The sequence below is a fragment of the Canis aureus genome, chromosome 22 (genome assembly GCF_053574225.1).
Source record: "Canis aureus isolate CA01 chromosome 22, VMU_Caureus_v.1.0, whole genome shotgun sequence".
Taxonomy (NCBI): domain Eukaryota; kingdom Metazoa; phylum Chordata; class Mammalia; order Carnivora; family Canidae; genus Canis; species Canis aureus.
The window spans coordinates 6,279,245-6,303,519 of NC_135632.1; the positions used below are offsets into that span (position 1 = coordinate 6,279,245).

Here is a 24,275-nt window from a genome sequence, read left to right on the forward strand (position 1 = left end):
AGAGAAAAAAATAGAAATTTACAGTCTGATATCAAAATGAGTTGTACTGGAAAAAGGAAGAGAAAAAAAAAGGAGGGGTACCCTCTGGTTCCATATACTGTAAATTCCTTGACTTCCCCTGGAGCTTTCCAGTGCTGCTCAGTCCAGAACTTGCTCTTCCCCCGTCCTTCCAGCTGGTCTTCTGGGGGAGGGGTTGCTGGGCTCTCCCCAGGGTGCCCCTCCTCTCCTAGTGACCCTGGGGGACTGGAGGCCCCACTGCCCCTCCTGGGATCCTGCCCAAGTTCCCTGATGAGTTCCTTTCCCTCTGGGAAGAATCCGGGGTGGGTTTTTTAAAGTTCCTGTTTCTCCAGGGCTGGGCTCTCCTGTCAGGGGCTCCTCATGCCCCCCCCCCACTGGATTATTATTTTTTTCCGCCTTCCTACCTTGTTAGAAGTGAGAACTCTTCTCCCTGTAGGGTTCCTGCTGTTCTCTCTTTAAATCTCAGGTTGAATTCATAGGTTTTCAGGAAGGTTTGAAAGTCATCCAGGTAAGTTGGTGGGGCCAGGTGACTTGGGGACCCTACTTCTTCGCCCTCTTCTCCAACACCTATTTTTAACTTCTTAACCTGATTCAATTGGTTATATTTAATATCCAAGATTCATACTACTGTACTACAGATTGTTTTCACAGCAATGAATCTTTAGTTTTAATTTATGGTTTCACTCAACAAATGGCTTGTAGAAGTGATTTCTTATTTTGGTATTTTGAAATGACATATTTGACAGTTTAAAAAAAAACTGTTCACTCTATACTGAGCTGGGCTACACTGTTGAGTACATATTTAGATTAGAATGAATTATAATGTTGATCTGTTGCCTTTTTAAAATGTAACATTTGACAGAAAATGTGAAAAAAAAGGTCTTCCAAAATATATCTAAATTCTAGTTCCTATAAATGTTACTTTACATGGGGAAAAAGACAGGTATTTGCAAATGTAATTAAATAAGGATATTGAGATGGGGATGTTACGTTGGATTACTTTGGTGGACCCTAAATGCAAACACATGTATCTTTCTAAAAGGGAGGCAGAGGAGGCCACGTAAAGATGGAGCAGAGAAAGATTTGAAGATGCTAACTTTCAAGATAAAATAATCTGGCTACACCAAGGAATACTGGCAGATGAAAGAGGCAAACAGCCTCATCTAAAGTCTCCAGAGGGAGTGTGGCTCTTGGTGGCAGCTTGATTTTGTGACAACCCCCCCGCCCCCCCACCCCAGGACACTTAAGAGAAAATACTTCTGTTGTGTTAAGCCATTAGATTTGTAGTAATATGTTACAACACAGAAAAGTAATCAAATTACCTCATACTTTTTTTTTTAATTTTTCCTCTTCCCACTCACTATTGTATTTTCTGCGTCTGCCTGGAAACAATCTTGTCTAACTTGCCAGTAACCATTCTTATTTCTCAACTTTAATAGGTGCCGGTCCCTACTGGGATCAACATAATCAATTATAAATGAAGGGATTAAATGCATTTTACACATGCAGATTCTGTGAATCTGAAAAATCAACCAGTTCAAGGACATACAGTAACTTATAACTAACTTAAATATAGATTCAGATAACACAAATTACATTATTCTTGACACTACAACTACAAAAAAATCACAAATTACAATCTGTTACCTGATGGCCAAGTATATAAATATTTATAAATATGTATATGTCATGCATATTTATAAATTCTTATCTAGCCAACTAATATACATATCTCTTATCCTGAGACCTACATGTAAATACAGTGGTGGTGTCATAAATGATAAAGCTGCATGGATTCCATTCTCAATATGGTCATGAGTAACTTGAACTCCAACATTTTGAAGTCTTGAAACATACATAAGTCCATCATCCCTCACAATATCATATTGACAGGTAAGAATATAGGTTGGTGGCAAATTCTGTAACAGGGAATCATTGGCTAGTAAGGGTGATATTCTAATATCCATAAGTCCTGGAAATGAAAAATTATGTTTTCCAAGAATTGGTTCAGTATAAACATAACCCTTCCTATACTTCTCGGGTAAAAGAGTGCTCCAATTAACAAACTGAAACAGATGTCTTGATTCCTGAGGCATATGTTCATTTCTTCTCATCGCCTCGACAAATGTTTCATCCTTGGTGAGATATAAACTCACAAGTTTTATGGCCAAGTCCCTTGGTAGAATTATACCATGCTCATTTTCTTGGTGAGATGGCAGATAAGAATCAATTATCTGTAAGGAAGGGTAAAGTAAAGCTTGTATCTTGATTTTATGTTTAAATCCAGTGTCTGTCTGGACCTGAAAAAACATAATGATGTCCTATAAGCAAAGACCTCTGAAACACCACGAGGAAGGAATTTAATAATTTAAGCAATCTCGTGATAAATCTATACAAATTGATGTGATATTATAGCTATTTTCACAATATTTATAATGTCTTTCAGTGGTATGGAAAAATGTCAAACTCATTTCAACAGTAAAGTCTTAAAAATGTTGGTTACGTGTGCGAGAAAGGGAGAAGATACAAACTCTCAGTTACAAAATGAGTAAGTCCTGGGGATGTAATGTATAACATGGTTGACTAGTCAATTATCCAAAGTTCGTATATTTGAATGCTGTGAAGATAGTAAACCTTAAAAGTTCTTATCACAAGAAATACAATTTGTAGTCATACATGATAATAGATGTTAACTAGATTTACTGTGCTGCCAGTTTGCAATATGTACAAATATCTAATTATCATGCTGTACATCTGAAACTAATATGTTATATATAAATTATATATCTACAAATTTTTTTAAAAAAATAGACATATGGGCTGTACCCAAGAGCAATTTGAGAGACTGGGAACAATGGACATAGTGAGCTCCTCAATCTGAGGTAGTGACAGAGGTAGTAGTTGTGACAGTAGTGGCTTCATAACCACTAACAGCATAAACCCTCCTAGATTTGCTTTAGCAAATTGATGATTTATTGTCAATTGGGTTGGTACATAAAAGGGGTTCAGTACAGTGAGCAAAGGAGAATAAAATAGAGGGATGGGGGAGAGGGAAATATATACATATAATGTTGTTTTTGTCAAAAATCACCAATGCAAATAACCCAAGTAGTGTCTTCCTGGGGAAATTGACAGTATATAGAAGTTTGTGAAAATTCCTGACTCAAAAAAACCACAGTGAATAGAAGAAATAGATGTAATTACTAAATAATATTTTATCTTTATCTTAAAGTTTAAAAATTAAAATTAAAAATTAATATTACAATGAAAATATTTTAAAACTTTTTAAAGTTTAAAATAATATTTGGCTATTAAGTATGTTCCCAACTGTACATTTTAAGAAATATATTTAAGTGCAAAAGTACACAGACAAAAAGAAAAAGAAAAAAAAAAGCCAGTTAATAGGTAACTTACCTTCTGAAAAAATGGTAATACTTGGAAAACAAAGGGATAAAATTGATTTTTTTTTAAAAACTTGTTGATATTTACAGTTTGACATGCAAGGAGAAAATGTGTAATATTTGACAAGGAGCCCTTTTTTCTTTTTCTTTCTTCCTAAGATTTTATTTACTCATGAGAGACACAGAGAGAGGCAGAGACATAGGCAGAGGGAGAAGCAGGCTCCCTGTGCGGAGCCTGATGCAGGACTTCACATTCTGGGACCCTGGGATCACAACCTAAGCTGAAGGTAGATTCTCAATCACTGAGCCACCCAGGTGTCCCAGGAGCCTTTTCTAGAGGTGAAGGGTGTCCTGAGGTTCACCTATGACCCTGTGGACCATAGGCAAAACTTTGAAATAACCTCCAGGGAGCAAGTGTCTCAGCTAGAGCATGGCATCTGAGACAATGGCATCTGGACAAATGAAAAAACCTGCTGCTGCCCTAAGTGCAACACACCTCAGGATCCAGTCCTATGTACCTACAAGTCAATCTTTCACCACAGCAGCCAGCTAAACCCAAAAGAGTGAAAAAACTGAACTGTGAGAGGTACCTCAGAAAGGGGCATTGTATCCTATCGCCTCCAGGATGCTTTCCCAAAGTGCTAGAGGTTTCACAAGTTTAGAATGAAAATGAGCCAAAACAGTGTTTTCTGAATGAAACTTCTAAGTCTCTCCCAAGTGCCCTCAGGTCGATGATTTACTGAGCAAAAGTCCACCATTAACATCCCACTGCCAAAATCCCAAACCTAGACAAACAAACAGCACCACATACACAGGGAGAGGGCAAAAAGGAACCTACCAACACCCTTATCTGGCTCTCACTGCCCTCTCTGGAATGTCAGATGAAATAAGTTTTCCCACAAAAGTGACACCACTTACCACCTCTATGTCCCCATTACATCATTTGTTGCTTGGCCATTCACTGCCGCTTCCCATCCCCTGTCATCCTTTGAAGCTCATTTCAAAGTTAACCCCCTTCATTATATTGAAAGAGCACCTGCTGGTCAGATTCTCCAACTTTGGCAATTTTTCCCTGTTATCAGTCTGGTATGAATCTTCTCAGATGTTTTCTACACGTTTTATGTACATTAATAGTCACATATGTATGATTATGCCTGTGAGTACCTGACCAAAGTTCACTTCTCTTTCTCTAAACTCCTCTCAACTTCCAAAAAGCTCTCTACCTCTTTAAGGTCAATGATCATTTTCCCCTTATATTACAAAAATATACATAATGGATCTTTCTGCTGGATTTTGAGTTCCACAAGTGCTGATAATATCTAACTTATCATTGTATCTCTTACTGAGTCTAAAATACTGAAATGTTCAATATAGTATAGAAAAGGCAGAGAAATGAATAAATCAATATCGCTGCTCAGTTTATAATGCTCTGAAGAGGACACTATCCTTAGAATCAGAAATCAGAGGCTGTAAGAAGCAGTAAGAGACATATAACAAATAGGTCCCAACAATAACACTGAATTATTGAATTATCTATAGCTCTGTTCTTTCCTTCTTAGACCCATATGGACTCAAAGACAACTAGCTGATCAGAGTGCAAAAGTGCAAATGAGCATTGATACTGATCCATAAACATTACTACCAAAAGCCCTGAGTGGACCGTCCTTTAACAGAAAAGTGATTCTTACATGAATGGATATGAATTTCTCATTTCATATGGACCTAACTGCAACTCATATGTACCTGAATGCAGAAAATGTATAAGACATTTATCTCAGGACACTATTATTATTTTGAAAAGAACAAGAATGAAAATACAAAGTCAAAAAAAATTGAGAGAACATGTCTTGCTTGTTGCAGTATCCTTTGAGGTTTAAACACTGGTAATGTTTCTTGAATTGTCCGTTTAAATTTTTATTTTTCAGTATAAGAAAGACCTTTGGTAACTCAGTAAAAGGCTATGGAATGTGCTCAACAAAGCCCATCCTTATTCTTAATCCTTTTCAATAATTAACAGTATTTCAAGGAGAACACAATGGATAGGATGCATTTGAACTTCCCTTTTATACTTAAGTACCATTAATCCTAAATTCATGAAAACTACAATAGAATTCTCCCACATATAAACTATTCCCTCTGCCCTTCTTTTACTAAACCATGCAATTTGAGTCTCTAACTGGTTTTTCAAGTTACAGTTCATGCCACTGATAGGACTATCATGAGAGTAGTTTATTACCACCATGGTAAAGACTGATCTCCTAAGTCTGCATATTTGGGAACAAAATTTGGAACCAGTTCATAAAAGACTTCTCATCATGCTAAAAAGCTTGGAGTGACATGTGGGTCAGAGCTATTTTCACTCCTACATGAAACCTACTTGTTATATGTCTCTTACTGCTTCTTACATCCTGTGATTTCTGGTTCTAAGGATAGTGTCCTCTTAAGAGCATTATTGATTTATTCATTTCTCTGCTTTTTTAATACTACACGTTGAACATTTCACTACAACCAACCCCTATGAGTTGGGACCGGTGGCTGAGTGGTAGCCGATAGCAAAGTCAGAGAAAAGATGCTTCATGACTTTATGCCCTGTGCACAGAGGCCAATATCAGTCTACGGACTCAATGGCTTTGAAGCCCATTCAGAGCAGTTGTCTGTCAGATACTTATATCTGACATAAGGCCTGCTCCAGATAGTGTGAAGCATTACTGAATTCTCTCCCTTTCCCCAGATGCCCAAAGACCATCTATTAAGGCATGGCGCTTTCCTAGAAAATAGTAGGTTCTTCCTGCCAAGGGCACATACAAGAGTTCCTGACTGAGTCCCTCATTATCCACTATCCTTTTCAAACCAGTCACTGGTTTTGCAAGGGTCCTTACTATCTCCTCCCTGGTCTGGATGTGTGTTATTCAAAGTCCTGCATGTTCACAGCAACTTATCCATTGCCTGTCATCCACAGAAGGAGAGATGTGTGCAAAATATTAACTTATACATAGAATTCCTACACCGCTAGTACTAAGTCTTATTCACCAAACTTAGCAGATCTACTATTTTCAACCAGGTAAACCCAGTTCCACAGCAACTATGATGTTCCTCCCACTAATTTTCCTTTTCATTGACCACCCCCCACCCTACCTCACACCCAATTTCACCAATACACAGACAGCCAGTGAGTATTTGTGGGAACAATGAACCATTATGAAGGAATTCTGATATGAGAGGCCTTTTGGTCTCATTCTAGGGCGCATGTTCCAACGATACTGGGAGCTGGAGAACTCCCACGTGGAGCCTGCTATAGTCTGAATGTTTATGTTCCTCTAAGTTCATATTTTGAAAAATCTAATGACCAAGGTGATGGTATTAGTCAGTGGGGTGTCTGGAAGGTATTTAGGTCACTGGAGTGTAACTTTCCTGAATGGGATGAACATACTTATAAAAGAAGGCTCAGAGAGTTAGCTTGCCCTTTCCACCACATGAGGATATAATGAGAAGCTTGCAACCTGGAAGAGGGCCCTCATCAGACCATCCTGGTGCCCTGATATCAGACTTCTAGCCTCCAGAACTGTGAGAGATAAATTTCTATGGTTTATAAGTAACGCAGTATCTGCTATTATTTTTGAGCAGCCCAAATGGATTAATACAGAATCCTTCAAAAAGCCCAAAATAATCAACTTGCTTTCCTCCTTAAGGATTTATCCATATTATTATCTCAAATTAAGAAGATGTTTATGACTCGAATAAATAAAAATAAGGCATAAGTTACTTTAAAATTAAGTTGGATGAGATGGTGATGAAATTGCATTTAAATGCTATGATTAAAATTTTAATATTTGTTCCTTTAAATTAAAAATTAAGGGACTATGTCCAGAAAAGTTTCCTTGATTGTAGTGATTATTCAGATCCTTGTGACTGGCCACCAACTTTAGTGATTTTAGGACACATTATGTGATATTGCCAGAAAGTCTTCAGGAGAAATGTCTTCATTTCCTTTTCAATAATTAAAACATAATTGAAAAATAGACAAAGTCCACAAAACAAAATTATAGAAGAATCTATTTGACTTCTTAATCCATGAGACCAGCTTTTTATATTGTGAATTCTATATGTTTTTTTTTTCTTTTTTGGTATACATACTGGAAAAACAAGTTGAATATATCCTCTTGAAGTCTTCTCAGAGTACAGAACAATATTGATCTCTCAGTGATAGATTCTTATTGAAACTGAGTTTTTCAGGCCATCAATCTTTAACATATTATTAAGCACAAGGTCATGAGACTTTGGGGGGAAAAAGGTTTATAATATTTACAAAGTAAAAGTTGATTTTGATGACCCAGGTAAAGAACCAATCTAGTATGGGGAATAAAACTTTTGGATTAAAATATAACTCACATAGGAAGTTTAGCAGACTGTGAATAAGTAGCTTAAAGTATGATCATAAAAATAAACAAGAAAGCGTAAAGGAAGTCACCTTTTTTATGTAATTTAAGCTTATTGAGTTCTGACACAGCATTTCCAGTTGTAATAATCTCTTTGATCAGATATATCAGCAAGTTAAACAGATACTATATTCTTGTATAATTATCTAATTCAAAGAAAGGAATAATGTCAAATTTTAATTCACTGTAAGACAACTTGTACTGTCCACAAATTTTACTGAGAATTGCATCTGGTTTTGGTGGCTATGTTAATATTTAGGATTGCCCTGCTGGAAAGCAATGAGAGGTCTTCACATCTTGATGAATCTCTAGGACTATACCTGTCTTCATTTCAAAAGCTTTCCTCATTTACTAAGCCTGGGAAATATTACAATATGTAAACAGAAATTAGAGGTGTAGCAAGGTGCTTCTTGATTTGGCAATTACTGGATAGTTTTCAGAATTTCAAAGTCCATAAAACCAGTTTTAGGTGAAATTCAAGATTAGATTGCCAGGGGCACCTGGGGAGCTCAGCTGGTTAAGCACCTACCTTCAGCTCAGGCCATGATCCCAGAGTCCTAGGATCGAGCCCTGCATTGGGCTCCCTGTTCAGCAAGAAACCTGCTTCTCCCTCTGCCTGATGCTCCCCTGCTTGTGCTCTCTCTCTCTCTCTGTCAAATAAATAAATAAAATCTTAAAAAAAAGATTAAATTTCTATATGATGTGTCATAGCAATTAATAATGTAAAAAAGGGGATAGTCTGCAATTTTCATTCCCCACCACACGTCCCACCCTATCCCAGCAAGATCTTTCAAATAAGTGATATATTATTTCAAATACACAGAAAATTAGTTCAGGTCAGAAGAGGCCTCAGGAATCAACAAGTCTAATGGTATGCAACTTTTCTTTTTGGTAATGAAATTCTCTTTTATTTTTTTTCCCCTAAGAAAATGTATATAGAACTCTAAACATGAAGGGGATTAAAGTGAAACATCTTGGGCTGAAGGGAAGCCCAGGGTGCAGATTAAAGGTGAAGCCTTGCTAACAATTGCCATTCTGGCTCTACAGTAGGGCTTTGTAAATGTATGTGGTAATACAGAGAAATATATATGCATAGGTATATGTACATGCTCATACGTATATACATATATATTTGTATATGTGTATATATAAAATATTAATATGTGTGTGAATATAATTTTCCTGTAAGTAGTCTAACTTGATTATTTTATTTTCATTCTTAAAAGGAAATAATTTTTTTTAAAAGAGGGATATTGCAGGTTTCATGGAAATTTGGGAAGATAATCTATTCCCTGCTTGTGTTAAATCTAACTTTTATCAACCTACCTAGAGTAACTAAAGTGCTCACAGGAGATCAGTCACCAGATAGTGAGTATCCAATCAGAGAAATAATTAGGCAGTTCATCATTCAGGAGAGCTGACTTTGGCTGTTGCCCTAGCCAATATTAACCTTACAAACTCAAATCACTGAAGCCAGCTAAAGATGCTGATCATCAAGGTCTGAGAACCCCTGGAATCATCACCAAACTAGACCTTACAGATGAAGAAAGAGATGCCAGGGGTGTCCTAGAAAATAAGATACTGCCTCTTCACAGGGGTTACGTGAGAGGGTAAACAGAAGCTAAAAGAACATCATATGGTTTCACTCATACGGGGAATATAAGAAATAGTGAGAGGCAAAGGAGGGGAACTGAAGGGGAAAAATTAGAGAAGGTGACAAATCATGAGAGACTCCTAACTCTGGGAAACAAAGGGTTGCGGAAGGGAATGTGAGTGGGGGAGATGGGGTGACTGGGTGACGGGCACTGAGGGGGGCACCTGGTGGGATGAGCACTGGGTGTTATACTACTGTATGCTGGCAAATCAAATTTCAATAAAAAAAAAGAACACAGGTAGAAAGAAGGACATAAAGGCTGCCATATTGACAGACAAGAATCTGCTTCTCTCACACCCACCTCACAAACATATTGCTGATCAGATGGAGACCCCATACCTGCAGAAGCCCCTTAATCACCAAAATACCAACCACATTTGAGATACTCTGCCAAACTTCAGAAAGAAATGATAAGGGCAGTTGCTTTCCACACAACACAAAGTAGAAACCTAAAAAAAAACTTCGAGCCAGAAAACCCTATCAGGAAGACCAAAGCATTGCTACAGGTAGATCAACAATTTGCTGCAGACTCTGAGAAGAGAATCAAAGGGTTAGGGGATCAAGTAGATACTCTGGAACTCTCAAGAAGTGCTAAAATAAATTGTATTTTTATGAAGGCTTTTCTTCAAAGATTGTAAAGATGGAGTTCAAGTAGAAAGAATTGTGAAGAGGAATATCCTATGCAATCAAAAACATACACTGTATCAGGACAGGGTTGTTTTCTACAGACATGGCATCCAAGAAATAGTCAAAAGACGAATTGCAAAGCTGAGAGGGCCTTCCTTGAAGAGTGTAGATCTGGTAACACAAAAATTAATCAACACTGTCAAGATACCCCTCAAAATGGCAAACTTTCCCAGACCCTGAGAGGAAATGGAAAGGCTTGTTGCTAACCACATTTGACAGCAAGAAGTCAAGACAAAGCATTAGGTACTACTATTGATTGACACCCAAGTCTCCTACATCAACGCCAAACAGGAAGAGATTTCATTAACTTTGCAAATGCTCAGCAGAGGAGCAGTCAAGTTAGCAAGAAAAATACAAATGGAAATTAGGGTAATTTGCAGGGAGTAGCTAGCCACCAGCATCACTGGCATCATACAGGGAGGCTCTAAAGGATATTGGTTTGTCCTTACCACTGAGTTTTTCCTCATACAAAGATGACAAGGAAAAAGAAAAGAAGTATACACTTCCCCTGGGAAACCTGGAAGTTTGGGATGTGGACTTTTTGTCTAGCAAATACATGTTTCAATTCTTTAATAAAGAACAAAAGAATGTATACAAAGATTGTTGCTCTCTTGAGCTGGCCTGTGATTCACTGGAGGATGTAGGCAGCTAGAAGACCTCCCTACTAAGAACTGAAGTTTGTGCTTATGAATCTTTAACTGCAAATAATGAGGCTAGCCAAGCAGAAATCTTTTCCATGGATGCACAAGTGGAGAGACAAGTGAGGACCTTTCATAACCTAGTAGACTTCTACATATCTGCCATCCCAACATGTGATGACATCAAATTCCAAAAGTGAAAATATACCTTATAGTCAATAGTGTTAAAGCATTTATAACTTCAGAGCTCTTAGCACAGTTATACAGTTATATTCTTCAGAGGACCTCTGATGGAGGAACCTGCTGAGCATGCTCAGCACTGAGATGAGATGTTTCAAATGCACCAAACCCTTATAGAAGCGTTTGTGAGCATTGATGACATCAACATAGCACTCCCTTCCCCCCACCTCTGCTTCCTGTGGATGACTTCTGGAAACAGCAGTCCTGCAGTTCACCACCTCCAAGCCTCACAGCCCAAAGGAGGCAGACATCAAGTGCTCCCCTCACGTGGCCTACATGGCCCAATCCAACCAAAGGTCTGCTCCTGTCATTCTGTTCCTAGACCCTGGTCCCACTGGGGAGCTCTCCCAGTTCCATTCCAGTGGGCCCCTCACCTCTTTTTCCCAATAGCAGCAACTCATTGGAACATCTCTGCAAATTCCCTCTCAGCTCACAGGGGCCCCTCCCAGTGTCCTGAATTAGTCCCCCAAATTTTGAGTGAGGACAAACCCACACACAATTCTTATGAGTGTCTCTTTGTGTACCTAACATCAAGCTTTGGTGTCATGAATGAAGAAGCTGCCAATCCTTGGAGACTTGGGCTCAAGAAACATAGATGATAATTGACTTGTGTAACTAGCCTGTGTCTGAATTCTCTACAATCACATCCTGGAAATGACCTAACTTATTCCCTCCTTCAGAGCCCTCTAAAAGTTTGACTTTAACCAACTGTCATTTGAACAAATGATGAATTTATGTTGTGATTTCTGACTTCAGCTGTGAGCTTTCTGCTTTCCTCACCATTCTTCTCCATTAAAGAACAAATAAATTTATGATTAGGTATTCTGAAAAAAAAAAAAAACAGAGAAGTTGGAATGCTTCCCAAATGATTGAATGAGGCTGTGACAAGAACTTTTTAAAAAAAATAGGTATCAATCCCTCAAATCTTTAATTTTAGCAAATGGAAACCAGTAATATATAAAAATTTGTCATCATGACCAAGTGAGGCTCATGTCTGGAATGTAAGCATAATTTTACATCTGAAAATCAATTCACATAATTTACCATGTTAAAAGAATAAGGGAAAGAAATAACAAGTCATGTGTGTTTCACAGTCATGCATCAATAGATGCATTAAAAACATTTAGGAAATTGGGGGTACCTGGGTGGCTTAGTTAGTTAAGCATCCAACTCCTGGTTTCAGCTCAGGTCCTGAACTCAGGGTGCTTAATGCTCAGCATGGAGTCTGCTTGTCCTGTCCCTTTCCCTCCCATTCTGCTCCTCCCTAGCCTGTTTACTCACTGGAGATCTCTCTCTCTCTCTCTCTCTCTCTCAAATAAATAGATAGATAGATAGATAGATAGATAAATATCTTTAAAAAATTAGCAAATTTAATACCTATTTGTGCAAACACCATCTGCAAACTAGGAATAGAAAGGACTTCTTCAATCAACAAAAGCCAATTATGAAAAGCCTTCAGTTAACATCATATTTATTAGTGAAATATTGAACGATTTCCTCTTCAGATTTCCTCCTAAGCTATCAGAGCAAGACAACTGTATTCAATATCATCCTGAAAGCCCTAGGCAGTGCACCAATTAAGAAAAGTATAAAGGGTGGAAAGAAGGAATTAAAACTATTTCTAGTAGTGGAAGATAAGATTATGTAGAAAATTCTGGAAAATGTTTTTTAAAATATTGTAATTTATAAGTGGAACTTATAAAGATATGACTGTAAAAGGCCAATGTAAAAATCAAATTTCTATATACTGTCAAAGAAATGTTTGAAAAATACTATTTTACGTGAAAAATTTCCAAATAACTCAGGAATAAATTGAAAAAAGATTTGTAAGATATCTACACTGAAAAAGTAAAATAGTATTGAGGAAATTGAAGAGAATCTAAATAAAATATGAGCTATACCATGTGCTTTAATTGGAAGTATTAATATTATATTATTATTATATCAGTATCAATATTATCCTCAAATCTATAGATTCAATGCGTTACCAATCAAAATACAATCAGCCTTTCTATTTTAGAAATTGACAAGATATCCCAACATTTTGGTGGAAAAGATTTAGAGTAGTCGAAATAATTTTGAAGCAAGAACAAAGCTGAAGTCAAAGTAATACCAATGGAACAGAAGAGAGGGTTCAGAAATAGTCATATTATGGTAAATTGATTTTAGACTCAAGCATCACTGTAATCCAATGAGAAAGGATGGTCTTTTCAACAAATGTTGCTGGAAGAACTGGTTATCTGTATAAGAAAAAAAAAAATGCGTTTTAAACTTAACCTCTCAGAATAAAGACAAATAAAACATACCTGTTGAGTCACTCCTGCTGCCAAACCGGCCCCAGAACTGTCTCCTGAAATACAGATTCGTGTAGGATCTACTCCGTATTTTGCAAGAATTTCATCTTGGAGAAAAAACTTGACTGCAGCGAGGCAATCTTCAAACTGAACTGGAAAGTGGTGTTGAGGAGCTAATCTATAACTTAAAAAAAAATTCATTTTAAAAGTACCATTTATGGTTAGATCTTTCCAAGTAGCTTTTAAATACCAAATAAATGCAATTTAACACCAGTCTCTGTTGTTTAATCTTCCAAATATCAAACCTGAATTTTTCCACTGGCTCCTTATTCTTTGAAAAAAAATGAGAATTGGTATAAAGGTTTTCAACCTTGTGTCTAAGTTCCCTGGATAGCATTGTATGTGAGGAGTAGGGGATATTATGAACTCTCTAAACTGTAAGCATAATTTTTAGTCCGAGCACATTTTGGATCAGAGATACTCTACAACTTATATCATCTTCTCAATGTAACTGATGATCCAAACATTAAAAAAGCACCATGGACTTTTGAAGGCAGCAGATCTAAGAGAATATTCTAGGCAAAATGTTATATTTTTTCAAGGTCACTTAGGTAAAAATTCTACATGCTTACAATGTACAGACCTCACTATGGATAATGCCCAGGGTTGATTTTAGATGAAAATTTTGAAGTATAAATAATATTTTAAATATGCCAGGGAGGTTGCTTGTTTCTGATAAATACATTCACAAAGCAAACTACCACACCATTCTTTTGATGGATATAAGTGGCTTTTTCCCCCTCTATATGTGGAGCAGTAAAAATAGAATAATTCTATTAGCTATTATCTATCAGGACTTTTTCTTTTTGCTCTTCAGAATAAAAAATTTGTATTTAATATTAAATGTTGATGAGATAATACTTAAAATTTTATGATAAATATATTTAGAAAGTCCTAAACAAAGTATAGGTTAAACACATCCCAAAGATGTTGGTATCTATTACTTTCAATGCAGTAGGTTTAGACTTCTTTAGGGCAAAGAACAACACAAATTATAAGGATTTAATAGGATATATATGTCAGACACAAACATATCACTATATTAAAATAGATTTAAAGTGAGAAGGTTTAGATTACTTCAAAAGCTATGAAGGTAAGGGGTGTCTGGGTGGCTCAGTTGGTTAAGAGTCTGGCCTTGGATCAGGTCATGATCTCAGGGTTCCAGAATCAAGCCCCATATCAGGCTCCCTGTTCAGTGCAGAGTCTGTCTCTGCCTCCCCCACTCAGCTCATTCTCCCTCTCTAATAAATAAAATCTTAAAAAAAAAAAAAAAAGAGCTATAGAGGTAAAAAAAGAAAAAAAAATGTAATGTCCTCGTATTATAAATTAGAAGTACCCTTGAAAATAAGAAGTGTAGGAATGCCTGGGTGGCTCAGCGGTTGAGTGTTTGCCTTTGGCCGAGGGCCTGATCCTAGAGACCCAGGAATGAGTCCTATATCAGGCTCCCTGCATGGAGCCTGCTTCTCCCTCTGCCTGTGTCTGCCTCTCTCTTTCTCTCTCATGAATGAATAAATAAAATCTTAAAAAAAAAAAAAAGAAAAGAAAAGAAAATAGGAACTGTAGGTACTGAAAGTGGCCAAAATGACAACATTGATGATCACTCTTTTGGTGATCAAATTGTCACTTTAGTTGTTTTTCTGAACATTCATAGCTTCCTAGCTACAAAAACAAAACAAAGCAAAAAACCTGTCACTATAGCCTTTAAGAACTATTAGATTGGAATTCTCTAAGTATGTTTTTGTTACTATGGACTAGGGGAGAGGGGTAAGAAAAAAATTACTCTTGGAGATGTCAGCTTCAGAAATTTATACTGTACCATTCTAAGAAAGTAATGAACTGTCCTGAGACATTCTGATATTTTCTAGCAAAATCCAGAACGTAAGATCATTTTTCCTGAGAGTGGCTCAAGATTCTTAGCTGATCCCAATCTTTATCCCCCACATTACTCCAAATAAGAATTATAACAAAATAATTTTTGTTTGCCAACCCAAACACAACCTACCATCCCAAATGTGTAAAAATTCATTTATTTCTATCTGTTACCGGAGATACAAATTGGGACTTGAATTCTACACATCTAAAGCAACAGTGTTTCCACAAATGCTCACTCAAGAATGTCACTCAGAGATTCACATAATCCAAGAAGAATATGAGATACTGGATTCTTTTGGGTCCAAAAATAGGGGTAATTTAAGTTAAGCTTAAATTAACTTAAATAAATTTAAGTTAATAATTTCATGGTCTATGTTGCAATGGTGACAAATAAAATAGATTAATTTTTTAAAAGTTATATCTGAGTATAGTTGACTTGATTTGGAAATCAAACCTCTACTTGATAAAGGCAAAAAAATCATAGTAACCAAAGAAAATCAATCTCTTACTCCACTCCTACAACAACAGAATCGAGTTTGTTTGCAGTCCATCTGTTCAAGGAGTCAAAACCCGCATTTTCTGAAATGAAAAAATAAATGTCAAAGTACTCTCTGTAATTAAACAGCAACAGAAATGCTTATAGCTGTGAACTTGGAAAGAAATGCGATTTGGGTGTGTTATATAGGAACTTATATTTCCCACCCCATTTCTATGCAGAGGGACCAGAATCAGCATGAAACACTCTGCAGGAGTTTCTTCTCAGGCACTGTCTCCAGAGATGGAAGGATGTCTAGGCAGAGTGGTGGTTTTGAGGAAGAGAAACTAGGCTAAGCCCATTCTAATTTTTCTCTTTTCATCTGCTACCTATACACAAGGAGCCTGACCCCTGAGAACCTTCTGTGGCTTGTTGCATTTTATTCTGCTTGTTCCTTCAGGCAGCAAGTTTCATAAGGAGGAGGTGCGTGATTGATCAACAGGGCCAGCCACTATAGATGAGTTAATCTAACTCAAGAGTGTCATAATACCTAAATACACATTCTCCAAAACCTTCTTTGGAAATAATGGTTATGCTTTGACTGTCACTCACTCGAATCTTGTGTATGATCTTCAAGCTCAGAATTCAGGGGAGAAATAATAGATGTACTGATTCTCTAAAACCACAGCACTCAGTAATATGGTTCTTTGAATCTCCAAATTCTTTTAGTATGCCACATTATAAAATGTTGCAATAACCTTAGTATCTGAGACAGAGTCTTAAGGAAAAACAACTAAATTTTGGGAGAGCCTCTGGCAAGTCAGTATGTGGACTTAAATGTACATATCCATTTTGGCACACATGGCACACAAACCATAATTCATCTCCCGAGTACACACGCATATCTCATCCCAGGTACTTCCAAATCCAATTTCCCAATGCCCTGGCCACAAAACATTGTCAACTCTATGACATCTGCTACATCTGCTATTACTTTAGTTACTACAAGACCCTAGAAATTCAGAAAATTCTAGAGCTGTGATCAAATTCCAGACTTTTCCAAGATGCTTCCTGCACATTAACAAAACTTCAAATTAAAAACTAATTAAATACTGGGAGTGAATACCATGAAAACAGAAAAGTAAGTCAGCGAGTCTTGTAGGTAGAAAAATAATGTTTTCATTAAAGATTTAGTTGATGATTTGCAAGACGAAGCCATGGGTAGATGAACACCAAAATGTACAAGAACCCTCTGAAAGTCCCTCAATGATTTATTTCAAACCTGTCTTTATTTTTTATTTCCCAATACTTTCCACTTATCTTGCAACAAAGTCAGTTTAAGTGTTTTGTTTCCCATTCTTTATCTCCAACTGTCTTAACTCACTATATTTCCTGATAAAATTTGTTGGTTCATGTTTTTCTTTCTTCTATGTCCAATTATTGAATTTATATCACTTGAAGAACCCAGGTAGAAACAAAAAGATATTAGGATAGATGTCAAAAACAACAACCACAGTTCTATGTAAAAAAAAAAAAATCTACTAAAGAAATATCTTCTTATACTTCTTAGCTTTCAGCAAGTCTAATGGAGAAAAAAAAATAGGAAGCTTGGGAAACAAAGAAAGGAAACTGAAATTTATAAATACCAGACAATAGTTAAAATGTCTAGTCCTGACCTGTCACAAAATAGAAAGTTTCTCAATCTACAAACAAATAATGTGCAAATATAAAGCCAAGACCAGAAAAAATACACAACTGAAATTCAGCTGAGCAAGAAATTGGAATGTGTGTCCTAAATAATAATTCACATATTTTTAGGAATTGCAGATCACAATCATTGCATATGTCAATGAAGGGGTAATCAATCTGATATTCAGAAGCACTTCTAAGTATGTTTCCAACAAAGTATTTTTCCCATCTGTGAGCATTTCTCTTGTGCTCATTGAAGTTCCAGGTAAAATATATATATATATGGATACTTGGATATTTCATAGACTTTATAAAAGCTCTAATGGCACTAATACGTCTCTTTAGAGAAAAATGAGGTCAAATTGATATTTATCTTCTTATATATCTTATAATATCTTATAATGTATTTTATAAAGGAAGCAAAGTATTCCAACCACCCTAATGTCTGATATAAATTAAATTACAAGTGAAATCTAATTTGTTGAAAAGATTAAGGAGGTGAAAACGATATAAAAGGACTGGGAAAACATTTTGACTAATAATCCCTCTAGTGAACAACCACAGAATTTCCTTTTAGTAATCTAGTATATTTTTTTTTTCTCAAGACATTTATTTTTTGAACATTCATTGTATGGAAAATGCTTTGGTAGATGCAAAGAGGTGATTCTACTTCCTGGAGAGATGCTAACTGAGCACGCAACACAATTATAAAACAAAACAAAACAAAAAAGATTGTTGCCATCAGGTAAACACATGATGCAATGGGCCCCATAGCAACATTACTAAAACCTTTTAAAGCCAGGGAAGACTAGGGGCACCTGGATGACTCAGTCAGTTTAGCATCAGCCGTGGGCTCGGGTCATGATCTCAGGGTCTGTGATCAAGGCCCTGTCAGGCTCCATGCTCAGCGGGAAGTCTGCTGCTTCTCCTGCTCCTTCGCCTACTCGTGCTCTCTCTCTCTCTCAAGTAAATAGATAAAATCCTTAAGGAAAAACAAAAAAAGCCAGAGAGACTACATACACACATACACACACACTTACCTACAAAATGATACTTTATCTGAACATAAAAGGGTAAGCAGAAGTTTTATTAAAATAAGCTAGGAAGGATATTCTAGAAAAGCATACCAGAGATCAAAATAAGAATTCACAGAGAGTTTGGGAACTAAATATAGCTTAGTATGGTTGAAACAAAATTATGAAGGGTAGCGTTAGTAAGAAAAGTTAAAAATGTAAGAACCTGGAAACCTGAACAATATGCTAATGGTCTAGATATATGATGAAAGTCACTGAAGAGTTTAGTCAAATAAATCATATAACCATATTTGCACATTAGAAAGATCCAGCACACTAAGTGTAGAAAATGAACTAAGATTGAGCAGGAAAGAGACAGACAGAGACATCAAAAGGAATGTATGTAAAAGATCATGAGGTACTAAGTTGTGTTAAGGAAGTCAAAATGGAAGTTCAGAAGTGAAATAAATAGGATATGGTAATTTGATGTGAGTATCAAAGAACTATAAATAATTAACCATAACTGCTATTTACTGAGAGCTTTCAGGTATTGGTTTAGATGGATGGTGTTTTTTTTTTTTTTTTTTCTGAAGCCATTTGGACATAAGACAATAAATTGTGTATGGTCCTATTGAACTGAAATGTCTGTGATTTGTCCAGTATGTAAATGTCTAAGTGATATTTGTATATATGGGTCCAGGACTCAGGAATACTATCAGACAAGCATATTCAGGACTGGATGTCAGCAGAAGAAGAGAAGGGATTAGAAAAGAGGGTGTGTAGAATCGAAACCCAAAGGTAGGGAGAGAATTCTGGGAGACAAGAATATTTATGAAGAGTAAATATGGAAAATCTCTTATTTTCTTTGGTTTGTTTTTAAAGATCGTATGTATGCATGTATTTGTGAGAGAGAGAGAGAGAGAAAAAGCATAAGCAGGGGGAGGAAGAGGGACAAACACACTCCAAGATGAGCACAGAGCCCAATGTGGGTCTTGATCTCATGACTCTGAGATCATGACCTGAGCTGAAACCAAGAGTTGGAAGCCTAACCAACTGAGCCACCTGGGCACCCCTGCCTTGTTTTGAGATGAGAGACGAGAGAGAAAGATGAGAAAACAAGGAATGGCAGAGGAAATCGAGGAGATACTTTGTCAGAGAAAAAGGGAGGACCACTGCATGTCAAAGAGAAAAGACTAGTCTTCAGCCAATGTAGTGGATTGTAGAGATCAAAAAATTAATTAAAGGTGGGAAAATAAGAGGATAGGGAAGGACTAGAGCCTATAGGGCATAGAAATGGGAAGTGAAAATGAGACTGATTAATTACACTGAAGAGCATGTTCTGGGGCATCTGGGTTGTTAAGCGCCTGCCTTCGGCTCAGGTCATGATCCTGGGGTCCTGGGATCAAGCCCCTTGTCGGGCTCCCTGCTCAGAGGAGAGTCTGCTTCTCCCTCTCTCTCTGCCTCTGCCCCTGCTCATGTACCCATTCTCTCTCTCTCTATCTCTCTCTCTCTCTCTCTCTCTATCTCTGACTCAAATGAATAAATAAAATCTTAAAAAAAAAAGAGAACCAAATGAGGCTTAGAGAAAGGCAAAAGATTAAAAAAATCATTTATTACCTGTTTATATTTTCTTCAATTCTATTCAGTTTTTAATTAAATAGAATAGTGACTCCTTATGTATGAGCACCATTGTATCACAGGGTTTTCCAAAGTTCCATAAAAGAAAATACATTTCTGTTTTCTGTTTTGGACCTGCTATATATGCCTCTTAGAATGATCACCAAAGGTAAATAGGGAAACTAGACTTCATCAGGAGAATTTATTATACCATAGGTCTATTTTGTGTTTTCCTTTAAGAATCAAGACTAGCTACCATTCTAAGTTTCATCACTGTTGGCATTACTGTTATCAGCAACTGCAAATTCGACCTTGTAGCAACCAACAGTGTATGACTCTGATTTATCATTTAAAACATCTGCATCCTTTCAATGTTTCTGCTCCCAAATATATTCTTATCCCAAAGAAAACAAGTTGTATTAGTTGACTCATTCATATCCTACTTTCATCTGATATGAGCTATGCAATATAAAAGCTGATAAGAAAATGCTTAGCAAAACCAAACCAAACCAAAACTGAAATAACCATCTCCATGTCTTTTTTTTTTTTTTTTTTTTGCCAAACATATGTCTGTGTCTATCTCTCTACGGGATATCTAATACTTACAGCTACACTTATAACTATTGTATATAAGTATTCATATATGAAACAGTTCTTATATCAAAAATACACAGCCAGTTGTAGTTTTTCCTCATATGATTAACTTACTGAAGCTTCCAAAACAAAATGCACCACCGTGAATATAGATTACAGCTCGTCTTGGGGCGTCTGACTTTCTCTTTGGCAAGTACACACGCACTGGAACGCCAGAAAATTCTGTATCCATCACTGTGACATTTTCATCTGAAACTGGTTGGGTTTCATCCAGTCTGAATAACATGGAAACAAGCTCTTCATATTTTATAATACCCATCCGTTCAATACACATACCCTGTAAAGCAAAACAACATTGAACATTTTCATCCTTAAGTAACATCAAAAGCACCTGAAGAGAAAAGAAAAAAGAAACAAACAAAATAAGCAAATAGAATGTTTGTAACATTTCCAAATAATACTGCATGGATCTTATTCCATAATCCTGTCGAAAATCCCACATATTCTATATTTTAGATTAGTAACTGGTCATTCAAAAGCTTTCAGTTTACTGGCATTTTTTTTTAATGCCAGTTGTAATGATATCCTAATTGTAAAAATTCTTGTCTGAAAAATGTCCAGGTCTTGTACCACCTTTTCTTTTTTTTGTTGTTGTTGTTGTTTTTTGTTTTGTAGGCATGTTGCATTTTTCTTCTTTATGGTTCACTTTATTTAATCTGAAATTTTAAAGGTTGTCTTATGACCACACTACTAATTATTTAAATGCCCTGGTTTTCAACTCCAGATAGATTTGTGTCCTTTACCCCCACTCCCTGTCCCTCAAATCTCATATTTGAGATCACTGAAGAAAGCTCTTCCGGTATTTCTGACAACTTTTCTAGGATCTTTGTGATGTGTCAATGGACAGTTTATTCAAAAGAAGAACCTTAACAATTATATGGTCAATAAATAGTACATTAAAGAGCCTTTATTCCTACAATTATTTCCCAGAGTTTAAGGTATGACAGGGTCTCAGAGAACGCCTAATGCCTATACTTTGGTGATAAGAAAGTATACAGAAGCTCTTAAATTGCAGCCAAGAAATGTCAAAACCAAATCTGCACCCATTTTTCTAGACCAGCCTCTTAGACTATCACTTACTGACTATACAACGGGGAGCAAATTGCTCTCTACTTCAATTTTTCTAATGTCTACAATAATAAAAATAACAACAACAAATTCCTCAGTGGGTTGTAGGATTTAAGTGAATTAATGTACACAGAGGAGGGCCTAGCACATGCGTGCATTCAATAAGTGTGTCTTACTTAAGTATTCTTCACTAATAAAAATTCTTTTTTTAAAAGATTTTATTTATTTATTCATGAAAGACACAGAGAGGCAGAGACACAGGCAGAGGGAGAAGCAGGCTCCATGCAGGGAGCCCGATGTGGGACTCGATCCCGGGTCTCCAGGATCACACCCCAGGCTGCAGGCAGCGCCAAACTCCTCGCCACCAGGGTTGCCCAGTATCCCCATTTTATATGTGTATTTAAAAAAGGAAGTTAAAAAATAAAAATAAAAAATAATAAAAAAGGAAGTTTTTCAAGGTTGGACATGCTTTCTTCAACCAAACTCAGCCTTCCAATTTAGCATATGAGGGACATAGCAATGCATTTTATTTATCAAGGTTACTTTCTCAAAAACTTTAATTTTCACTTCCCTTTTACACATTAAAGAATTCATTTTTCTTCCAGGTATCCCAACTTTGATTTATGAAATTCGATACTGAGAAGAACAGAACTCTTTTCTCTAGAACAGCCAATGACTGTTAATTTTACTAGAATGGTCTTTAAATACACGGATGATTTTCTTGTTATCTTTTGAAGAAATAAAGAACCACCCATATACAATATAAAATCTTTAAAGTGTTTAATTTTATTGTAGATGGGAAATGGTGAGAATAATCTGTAGCTGAAAAAGGAAAAGCCTTCATGGAGCTGTTACTTGCTTATCCACACCTACTTTCATGTTACATTAAGTCCAGGGGGAAGAGCATTGGAGGAAGAGACGGTTATGGCAAAGTTCTGTGCTGCTACAAGTGATCAGAGAGGTACATATCAGGGCTTAGCAGACACAGGCAGGAGTTGGCCATGATTTCATAGAACTGCTGTCTGCTATAGGAAGTACCAGGGGATGGCTTCTCCCTCTGTTATCATCGATGGCTCTCTCTTCTCTAATCATTCACTGCTGCTAGGTTCTCCTTTCAGCTTCTTATTGTTTCTGTCATCAAAGAACCTTTTTGGGAGCCTTTTCGTTCTGCAGAAAGAGTATGAGCTTTGAAATGAGGCTTTTGTGGGTTCAAATTCTGAATGTCCCTTTCTAGCTGCAGGAGCTCCTCTGAACTTTTTCTTCCTCTGTGAATGGGTATAAATAATCAGAAGATGGGATGGGGGATGCACAGAGGTATATATTATAGAAACCCTATATATTCCAAAAGCTCAAAAATGCTAGCTTCTAACTATATCTCGCCTTTACCAAGGAGCTATTTTAGCTCAGATTCATAATCAACCTCCTATATTTCAAGTCAGACAATCTCTGAAACCTAGCAATTTAGAATTAAAAATAGCCAATGGAAACATTGAAATAGAGCCCTAAATTAACATCAAGTAACTACAAACACCTATACTATTTATCTGTATAATATATCTAAGTAAAACAACCAGAATCTCAAATGTATCAAATATAACTCAAACACAAGTTATCAAGTAAACTTCAAAGCTTTTCCCTTTAACAATACTACTTACACGTAACACAATATACACAATCTTTACAGTTAGATATAAACTCCTCAGAAGCAAGAATTCTATCTCTGTTTGCTCAGATGTAGATGCAGCAAGTTTATTTAGTTAAATTTATGTAATTGATGTCTTCTAACAAAGAAGCAATGGTTATTTATAAAACAGCAATTACTAAAAAGTTCACAAGCACAGATTTTTAGTCAACAAGGCATTACAATATCCAGGAAGAAAAAAAAAATGTTAATCTTACCATAAATGTGAAGGTTTTAGCAATTGTAGCTAAGGCCACTACTTTCCAGTACTCTTCAATGTCATCTGGTAGGGAGATATACAAATGAGAGGCGAAGAGAGCACAAAACAGCCCCAAACAGAGAGCTTTGAATCCCATGCTAGTCCTTTCTCCAACCTCCTGACAATGCTGAGGTTAAAGTACTTCCATTAAATACTAATAAGTAGCAGAACAACTATAGATTGGAAACCCCTTTGGGTATATGTGATCACCTTAACAGCGTGTATTTTTAACTCAAAAGTTATTGCATCAGTGGTGACTTGTTTTTGAAATAAACAGATTCTGAGACAGATTTTGTAATATCGTAGTCGGTGCTTATTTTGTTACCAAACAATTAACAACTCCCACAGTGTTTCTTCATCCTGCCATAATGTCATCATTATCAAGTAACTTAGTTGTGAAATCAGAGCCTATATGAGAGCTCTTAATACACCATAAAGTGAAATTTTGTGAATGGTTGTTTGCATCATTTTGTAGGAAGAGGCTTTAAAAAAAAATTAGTGGACACTTAAGTCAAAGTC

At 36.4% G+C, this 24,275-nt stretch overlaps 1 protein-coding gene and 1 pseudogene across 2 annotated transcripts; one reads left to right on the forward strand and one right to left on the reverse strand.

The window, feature by feature from the left end:
• Nucleotides 1-1,336: 1,336 nt before the first annotated feature.
• AADACL2 (arylacetamide deacetylase like 2) lies at nt 1,337-24,031 on the reverse strand. 2 transcript variants are annotated; one of them, XM_077864683.1, is made up of 6 exons: nt 23,967-24,031; nt 23,716-23,780; nt 20,803-21,025; nt 15,810-15,879; nt 13,381-13,552; nt 1,337-2,318 (listed from the first exon to the last, which is right to left on the reverse strand). In XM_077864683.1, the coding sequence occupies exons 2-6, from the start codon at nt 23,716-23,718 to the stop codon at nt 1,716-1,718; spliced, it is 1,071 nt and encodes a 356-aa protein (XP_077720809.1). In that variant the 5' UTR covers nt 23,719-23,780; nt 23,967-24,031; the 3' UTR covers nt 1,337-1,715. The 2 variants fall into 2 exon arrangements, with proteins under 2 accessions (XP_077720809.1, XP_077720808.1); XM_077864682.1 differs by having other exon boundaries at nt 23,716-24,028.
• LOC144293578 (dynamin-3 pseudogene) lies at nt 3,932-11,536 on the forward strand (annotated as a pseudogene).
• Nucleotides 24,032-24,275: the final 244 nt, after the last annotated feature.

Coding starts and splice junctions, on each gene's coding strand:
- AADACL2 (XM_077864682.1), bottom strand. CDS start 23,853: ATGGGATTCAAAGCTCTCTGTTTGGGGCTGTTTTGTGCTCTCTTCGCC. Junction 21,026..23,715: donor CTAAAACCTTCACATTTATG/GTAAGATTAACA, acceptor TTTGCTTTACAG/GGTATGTGTATTGAACGGAT. Junction 13,553..15,809: donor TCTGTTGTTGTAGGAGTGGA/GTAAGAGATTGA, acceptor TTTTTTTTTAAG/TTATAGATTAGCTCCTCAAC.